Source organism: Paramisgurnus dabryanus, chromosome 21 (genome assembly GCF_030506205.2).
Source record: "Paramisgurnus dabryanus chromosome 21, PD_genome_1.1, whole genome shotgun sequence".
Taxonomy (NCBI): Eukaryota; Metazoa; Chordata; class Actinopteri; order Cypriniformes; family Cobitidae; genus Paramisgurnus; species Paramisgurnus dabryanus.
In genome coordinates, this window is record NC_133357.1 from 22344601 (window position 1) to 22353699 (window position 9099).

Below are 9099 nucleotides of genomic sequence, written 5' to 3' on the forward strand. Positions count from 1 at the left end.
TACTGCAGTTGAATTTTCCTATTGGATGTTGGGTCCAAAAAATGACTCGTGACGTAAGCAGATTCAAGCTCACCACGCCCTTGTTACGATCTCACCACACACTTGGTACCAGCTTAGTTCGTCCCCTCTATCTCCATTGGGATCTGCCCACTTTTCTTGCATTTTTCAAATATTGCCAGTGGGCGGAGTCAGGCTCTGACCAGGGGTTTAGTTACGCTTTAAATTATATTTGGAGGACCCTCAGTAATACCATCATGGACCCCCTGTTGAAGACTTATGCACCACCAGCCAAAAGTTTGAAATCACATCACTGAAATGTTTGCCTCGATCTTAAAAATCTTAAGTGTATGTTAAAATGCTTGAAATTACTTTTGTACACAAAGGTACTGCTGCTTGTGCCAACATATTAATTTATTTTATACTAAAATGAAATTGAAGACTTAGACTAAATAAAGCAGCCAATAAGAGCCCAGGATAGATGTGAACTCATTTAATATTTTATCTTGTGTGATAAAATGCATTGAATAAGATTTTGGAAATTATGGGCAAAGGGTGAGTACACTACAGACGATCAAATATAACAAAGTTTTTGATTTACTTTGGATTTAAGTCACATAATTCCTATAGTAACATTTCATGCCATCATTTTATAAGAATTATTCTGTAATGTGAAAAATAATATAACGAAAGGTAACAATACAATGCTCTACCAGTTGAGCTACAAGAACATTATAGTTTGTAACACAAGGTACATATTTCACAAATGTATTGCAATAAAAAGTTTCACAATTCATTTGTAATTAAATATATAAAATATTTTGGCCACTAACAAGGTTGTACCTGCAATTATAATTACCCACAAAATGTATACAATGCTTTGCATAAAACTATTTGACAACTGAATTAAAATGTAACTCATGACACCTTTAATAAAATAAAAATGATTTTGAAATTGTATGGATGGATACAGTACATTCATTCATCTATTCCGTCTAGGAAATGCATCTTATTTTAGAGAACCAATCTGATTTTTATTCCGGGTGAGATAATTTAACATAACCTGCTGACTCACTGTGTAATGTTCCTTCAGCTCTCATCCTCTTCCTCTCAGTGCATTTGTGCTGTTGTTGCAGCTGTATCTATACTGCAGTCTCTCACCACCAGCCTCCCTCCCACCACACTTTTAGTGCCGCATTGCTGTATCAAAGTGGGGCGAGTTTATTACACACACAGACTTGGGCTGTGCTGCCACCCTTGCAGGAGCACAGGGTGTCTGAGGGGCGAGCAGGTAAGAGGCCATAAACTTTCTCCTAGCTGCCAATTCAAAGACTTTAGCCATACATGTATCAGACGACATGCCTAAGCATAAAATAATATTTCAGTGAAACTTATAATTTAATACACTACATTGTCTGTGATGCCTAGTTTGTATAAAGGACATTAAATGGATAACTCGGGTGATGTGCAAATGATAAACTAAACTGTATCAGGATTGTTTTGAAATTAGGAATAAAAATAATGTTCAGCAATGATGTCGTTTTGTTATTGTTAGTTTCAGGTATCAAATATGTCAGCTTTTACATTTTATCGATCAGCGTCATATCATGATTAAAAATTGTTTTTGTTTCTAATTTGTGAACATTTGTTTGTGGTGTATATGTTCTTTCTACACCGTGGCTGTAGACAGAGAAGCAGCAAACTGTAAACAGAGAAGCAGCAAAACTGTGCCCAGCGTTTCTTCCTACCCTGTGTGATCATGGGGAAGGAGAAGATCCACATTAACATCGTGGTCATCGGCCATGTGGATTCTGGGAAGTCCACCACCACTGGCCACCTCATCTATAAGTGTGGAGGGATTGATAAAAGAACCATCGAGAAGTTTGAGAAAGAGGCCGCTGAGGTACGTGAAGCGGATATGAGGAATACTGATAAAAAAAATGTGACCTCGAAAGGGTTATTGTTTCAAAGGTGCACTGTCAGAAAACTGCACCCAAGCTGTCACTATAGGGTAGTACCCTTCACAAATGTCCTAATATGTACCATTTATGTACACAGGGTTCCCACAGGTCCTTGAAATCCTTAAAAGTTTGTGAATCTGGGGGGAAAAATCCAAGGCCCTGGGAAGTTTTTGAAAATATACATGCATAGATACAGGTTATTGAAAGTGCTTGAAGTTATTTTATGCAAGACGTTTTCTGGAAAAAAATCCATAGTATTCCCTGTGTAGTGTATGATAAAATGCTAAATTGTTTGCTTTAAATGCTTATATCTTCTGTATGTTGATTCATACCAAAATGCTTTTTTGCATAGTTGTGTTTGACAAATGAAAATGTCTCGGGTTAAGTATGTAACTGTTGTTCTCTAAGAAGGGAACGAGGTGCTCCGTCTCCCTTGCCATACTTCCTGCGTCCCTGTAACGCTGTCTTTGGCAATATTTCAGATAGCGATATACTTCCTGGCTCCCGCATCACCCTGTCTTTGTCGTTAAACCTCACCATTGGTTGAATTTGATATACACATTCAGACGCACTTACCCCTGGAGGCGTCCCCAAAGTGTCACTGCAGTGACGCAGCGCGAGTTCCCTCAAAAGGGAACTGTAACAATGTATCTTTAAAAGTAACACAATGTAACCTTGCTCTCACTTGTAATGTGTCCCCACATTTAGTCCTTGAATTTGAGGGTATTGGACCTGGAAAGTCCTTGAAAGGTCCTTGAATTTAAAGGTTAACTAAGGTGTGGGAACCCTGTGAACAGATACATGTACATTTTATACCAATATGCACCTTTGAGGTACTAATATGCACTTTGTCGTACCAGTTTGTACCTCTGAGGTACTAATATAACTTTTGGGTGCAAATGTGTTCTTTTTAAAGGGAACTGTCTTTAAGCGAGACCTAAAGACCATTTTGACCATTTCTTCTGACAGTGTACATAAAAATTTGCCTTACTGGTTGGATTACTTTTAAATTTTGAGAGTCTGATGGACCATAACAAAATCTCTGATATTCTCTGAACACTGAAAGTAAAACTAGGAGTTCTGTTACACTTTCGATTTGGATTCAAGTTACATCACCAACGCCATTTCTCTAATGTGAGAATTTAAGTCTATGCTGAATGATGAGTAACTCCAGCCCTCTTATTGTGTTATGTGAGAGAGTCTGATCTACGGAATCTGATCGTACACCACATTGTGACTTTCTCAAAATTTTTGCCCAGGATATCATATCAGGATATAGTTTTATGTAACTTTAACTTAACAAATAAAGTTAAAGGTGCTCTAAGTGAATCTGTGTAACGTCACTTCTTGTTGACGTTCGAAGTGTTTTCAAACAAAATGGAGCGTAGCTAACTCATCCCCTCCCTTCCGTGCTTTCTGAATGAGTCATGAACGCGCCCAACCCCTACTCCCAAATCCTTCCTGTCGTTTATTGGCTGGAACACTTTGTTATGTTTCGTGGTGGTAGGTTTGACCACTTTGTTTTTGTTGCAGTTTGTGGAGCCTGGGCTGTCTACAGAGACCGCGTTTTTTTACAGAGTGTTCAGGGGACAGGCAGCTAGCAGCTAGTGAGGAGATATTTACTGTATGAAAAAAAAATGTGTTATGGCCTAAAACGCGTGAATTCGCTTAGAGCACCTTCAAACAAGTCAATTTATTTTAACTTTAAAAAGTTGGAATTGGTTATTGCATAATTAAGTTGTTTAAACTTTATGCTGCATTGTTTTTACAGTGTAAATTTTTTCACCCCAAAATGCTGGGTTGTTTTAACCAGTGACGGCTGGTGACTTCTTTTTTTGAAGCGCACGATGCGAAGTTCGTCACAACATGTATGTAGCTTGTCCTGTGTGTGGTTCGTCATTTCAAAATAATAAATTTATCAAATTTTAACCATAACATGACTTGCCATGAGATCATGTTGGATTTTTCATGTGGTGTATATTAGTGATAACGACCGTAAAAATATTTGTCTGCAAGATTATAATCGGTTTCTAGAATGAAGGATATCTAAACTGATGACAGCAACATCAAATTAAAACCATTCTGATGGGTGTCAGAAATACCTCCAATTGCTCTACCATCCCGGGGTCTCATTTATAAAGCGTGTGCGTGTTTCCAGCCCTGTTTTGTGCATACACCAGTTCCCTCACAAAGGTTGTGATCAATAAAACAACAAACTTGACGGAATAATGGCCTTGCAGGGTTGGATCTGAGGATGATTCATGTACGCACTTCAAGGTGATCTGTGATTTATAAAGGGAACATTGCTTTGTTTTATAAGTCTTTATATTTTTTGGCATACGCCATTTTTGGCTTTTGTGCATACGTAGACTTTTAGTAAGAATCCTACTCGCATCCTACTCTCATTTTATAAATGAGACCCCTGGTCTGTGAAGAAAAAATAAATTTAAGAATCAATGAGATCATGGGTACACTATCAGAAAAATGGGCCTTAGCCGTCACTTGGGCGGTACCCTTTTAAAAACCCTTTATATTAGTACTTTAAAGGTACACTGGCACCAAATGTATGCATATCTTTACCTAAATAGTACATATAACAACCTTTTTTAAAGGGTACTGCCCCAGTGACATCTATATGGGACCATTTTATGGGACAATGTGTATACACAATACATTTATTTCTTTATTTTTGATAGATGGGGAAAGGTTCATTCAAGTATGCCTGGGTTCTGGACAAGCTGAAGGCAGAGAGAGAGCGAGGCATCACAATAGACATCTCACTCTGGAAGTTCGAGACTACCAAGTACTACATAACTATAATAGATGCACCGGGACACAGAGACTTTATTAAAAACATGATCACTGGGACGTCTCAGGTAAAATAGTCCTTACTCAAGTCCTCTTGTATTCATGTCTGTGCAGTTTAAAATATTGAGAGCATCACTATCCCTGCCTACCTTGTAAGAAAAATGTGTATTAAAGTGTATGCTGTTATATTATCCACAAAAAGTATTAAATAAAAATTGGGACAATTGGTTCATATGTCATATTTGTAAATAACATGGCTTCTGTCTATTTCAGGCAGACTGTGCAGTTCTTATAGTGGCAGCTGGTGTTGGTGAATTTGAGGCGGGCATCTCTAAAAACGGTCAAACTAGGGAACACGCCCTACTGGCGTACACGCTGGGCGTCAAGCAGCTGATTGTAGCCGTCAACAAGATGGACTCCACAGAGCCGCCCTACAGTGAGAAACGCTATGATGAGATTGTTAAGGAAGTAAGCGCCTACATTAAGAAGATCGGCTATAGCCCCGCCTCCGTACCCTTTGTCCCTATTTCAGGTTGGCATGGCGACAACATGCTTGAAGCATCGTCTAATGTGAGTCTCATTTACCTGTTCATGTGTTTATGCTAGTTTTGCGTATATATCTTACATCACTTTTCAATTAAATTAAACTTAATAAAAGATTTTTCTCGGGCAGATGCCGTGGTTCAAAGGCTGGAAACTGGACAGAAAGGAACAGCATGCCGGTGGTGTTACTCTGCTGGAAGCTCTTGATACCATCATGCCTCCAACACGACCCACTGACAAACCCCTGCGTTTACCCCTACAAGACGTCTACAAGATCGGAGGTGGGACTAACCCGGTCCAATCATGCAAAGCTGAATTGTGCGGGGTGATGTAATTTTTAAGATCAGCCTGTGGTTATAGTTTGAGTGCAGGAAGTCTTTCTAAGATTGCACATACTACATTGTAACTAAGGGTCATGTGTGGGAATCTCTTGGATTCGAACCCATGAACTTGGCTCTGCTCTGCTAGCACCACAGGAACACTGATATCATGTGATTTTCTTCAGGTATAGGGACTGTACCAGTGGGAAGGGTGGAGACAGGCATCCTTCGTCCCAGCATGGTGGTGACCTTCGCCCCAGTGAACATCACTACCGAGGTGAAGTCAGTAGAGATGCATCACGAGTCTCTGAGCGAAGCGTTTCCGGGTGACAATGTGGGCTTTAATGTGAAGAACGTGTCGGTGAAAGACATCCGAAGAGGAAACGTGTGCGGGGACAGCAAATCAGACCCGCCCCAAGAAGCATCAGCCTTTACAGCACAGGTTAGAAAACAGCCTGTTTCTTATTGTTTCTCTGTGGATTTCTCTTATTCCTCTTTTTACGTTCTATCAGGTGATCATCTTGAATCATCCAGGACAGATCAGTGCTGGTTACTCTCCTGTGATAGACTGTCATACGGCTCACATCGCCTGCAAGTTTGCCGAGCTTAAGGAGAAGATTGATCGCCGCTCGGGCAAGAAGCTGGAGGACAACCCGAAGAGCCTAAAGTCTGGAGATGCCGCCATAGTGGAAATGATCCCAGGAAAACCAATGTGTGTGGAGAGCTTCTCTCAGTATCCTCCACTGGGTATGTGTGTATTTCAAATGTGTGCCTGTTAACCCAGCTTGATAAAAAGCATTCTGTGAAAATATAACCTTGATATCTTGAATATTGACTGAGTAAGATCATGTCATGGATTGAAATCAATGAGTGAAATACAAACTTTGATGCTTCCATATTGGTAACTTTTAATAGCAGGGGACTATGTTACAGCAGCAAAGTCCTTGATTATTACACCAGAATAATAGTATGGTTCCTACTAGCCATATGGACCTAGATATCTCAACTTTTAATTTTCACGATTGTAACTGGAAAAATATCGAAAGTCTTTGGTTACTTTTGAGCGCAATGCTAAATGGTAGGGATGCACCGATAGGATTTTTTTGGACCGATACAGATTTAAACAGACAACTTCTGGCCGATACGGATATTAAACACTTATACCGATAGTATACAATACTATACAGTTGGTCTATTAGCTAGTTTATTTCTGCATCAAATTATTTTTACTGAACATGGATTGGATCTAATTAACATTCAACTGACCAACATAATAAGAGAGGCACAAATTAAGCTAATACAAATATAATAAGACAACATGACAACCTTCAAAGGTGGTTTTTGCTATTCAGCATTTATTTTATTAACGACATTAACTTACTTTTTTTTTTACATATAATGGATTTCTTTATGCAGTTAATTAATAAACAATCGGTATCGGCCTTTCTCGTGCTATTGCCGATATGCCGATGGTTTCAAATTCATCAAAAATCGGCCGATAAATATCGGTGGCCGATACATCGGTGCATCACTACTAAATGGTCTAATCAGATTCAATGGATTATGCTAAGCTACGCTAAAAGTGGTACTGTCAGACCCGGAGATCAGCTGAATGGATTCCAAAACAGTAAAAATCAAATGTTTAACCCTAGGGAAGATGGAAAATTAGCATATTTCCAAAAAGTGTCCCTTTAAGCATATATTTATATTGCTGTTCTTCAAACCTTGTCAAGGATTTTCATGATAATAAAGAATATGTCTCATGATTATGTTTGACTATATTTTTCCAAATGCATGTTATAAACAACTCAAACTAATAGTTTAGAATACTAGAATAGTTATCTGCCACATATTATTAGTGTATATTGGCATTTGTCGTCGCATCGCTAAATCATAGTCTTTTGCATTATTACGCTATAATATTACTCTTCAACACGAGTTCATTCTGATATTTTTAGGGTTACTACTATGCACCCTTTAGTTACAATGGTGACCTTTTTGAAAGGGTACCGCCCCAGTGAAAGCTTTTGAACCTTTTTGTACTGAAAGTGTAGAATACATAAGATTCAAATAGAATATAAAATACAGTTAATATTTTTTCATAAGATTTTAGTCTTAATTTTAAGTAAGTGGTAATGAGTTTTACCTGCTTAAATGATTGCACAATAAATAGCAAATAGCTTCAAAACTATAAGCCAAGGCAATTTACTGCACAAAATACCAAAATACCTTTTTGATATTTTTTGATATTTGTTTTTTTCTCAGGTCGCTTTGCTGTCAGAGATATGAGGCAGACTGTTGCTGTTGGTGTCATCAAAAACGTGGACAAGAAGATTGGCGGAAGCGGAAAAGTCACCAAATCTGCCCAGAAAGCTCAAAAAGCTAGCAAATAAATGTCTGAAATGTAGCTTTTCGCTTTAGGCCACATCCAGCTCAAACAACCAATCGGCTGCCCCGCTTTCATCTGGGCATGCTCAGTCTGTTCCTTCACGTTTGCTTGAACTTATCTGCGCTAACCAACTGGATGCAACTGCTGGAGGTTAATTTGACTGAAGAAAATAATGGAGGACTGAAATTATAATAAATATTTTGACTGGTCACACTGTATATTCAGACTGTTACACATGTTGTGCATGGACATTAACATGACATATGCACGGCATCTACTGAATGAGTGTAGTATTGCTGAGAATTGTGTATGTGTATGTGTGTTGTGTAAAGTTGAAGGATGTGGAGAATGTTGGAGGATAAACTTTGATATGGAAATAACAATAATGATTAAGATATTCAAAGTAAAGAAACAGCTGCTACAGTAAATATTTTGTATAGTTTGTAATTAGAGGCTGATCCAATCCAAAGCAACCATTCGTCTCCTCCTATCGAGTCTTAATAATAAGACAAGAATACTGACCATTTGTTGCCAAAACAACTTATGAATAAATGAAATATTGCGAATAAATCTAAGTTTATAAATTAAATATGCTCTTAGTGTGTGTAAATGATCTCTAAACAATTAATACCTGCTTATGTCTTTTGTGTTATATAAATATTATAAAAGAAAACTTGATATCATGTACATAATTTGAAGTCGTATGTATGCCACAACGTCACTTTTCCACGTGACCACGAGGGAGCTCGCCCTTCTGAGTGGCAAACATTCAACAAAATGGCTGGTTTTCATAGCGGCTGGTGCGATAACGCCAGTAAAACGGACTATTATCAGCTTAAATTGAATTTAGGTGGTCTTAACAGTGACCCTAACAACTTGCCAAAACAACCAGTAGTCTGTGGACATTGGCATATGGCCAGACATTGTATTACCTGACATATATGTTTGTCTTGCCCAACACTATACCAACCCACCTTTGTAGAACACAAGGCTCATCATAAATAATGGATGTTTTTAATGAAGGCTCACTGACAAAATTTCGCAATTACACAGAGAGTATTCATTGATGCATTTTTATAGG

At 38.3% G+C, this 9099-nt stretch overlaps 1 protein-coding gene across 2 annotated transcripts; it reads left to right on the top strand.

The window, feature by feature from the left end:
* The first annotated feature begins 1105 nt into the window (after positions 1–1105).
* On the top strand, positions 1106–8627 carry eef1a2 (eukaryotic translation elongation factor 1 alpha 2). 2 transcript variants are annotated; one of them, XM_065286277.2, is made up of 8 exons: positions 1106–1288; positions 1706–1900; positions 4655–4834; positions 5040–5336; positions 5440–5590; positions 5815–6071; positions 6142–6376; positions 7895–8627. In XM_065286277.2, the coding sequence occupies exons 2-8, from the start codon at positions 1757–1759 to the stop codon at positions 8020–8022; spliced, it is 1392 nt and encodes a 463-aa protein (XP_065142349.1). In that variant the 5' UTR covers positions 1106–1288; positions 1706–1756; the 3' UTR covers positions 8023–8627. The 2 variants fall into 2 exon arrangements, with proteins under 2 accessions (XP_065142349.1, XP_065142348.1); XM_065286276.2 differs by having other exon boundaries at positions 1154–1288; positions 1684–1900.
* Positions 8628–9099: the final 472 nt, after the last annotated feature.

Excerpts from the sequence above, each read along its gene's own strand:
- eef1a2 (XM_065286277.2), top strand. The coding sequence starts at position 1,757 with ATGGGGAAGGAGAAGATCCACATTAACATCGTGGTCATCGGCCATGTG. Across the intron at positions 1,901-4,654 it reads TTGAGAAAGAGGCCGCTGAG|ATGGGGAAAGGTTCATTCAA; the intron begins GTACGTGAAGCG and ends TATTTTTGATAG. Across the intron at positions 6,377-7,894 it reads CTCTCAGTATCCTCCACTGG|GTCGCTTTGCTGTCAGAGAT; the intron begins GTATGTGTGTAT and ends TTTTTTTCTCAG.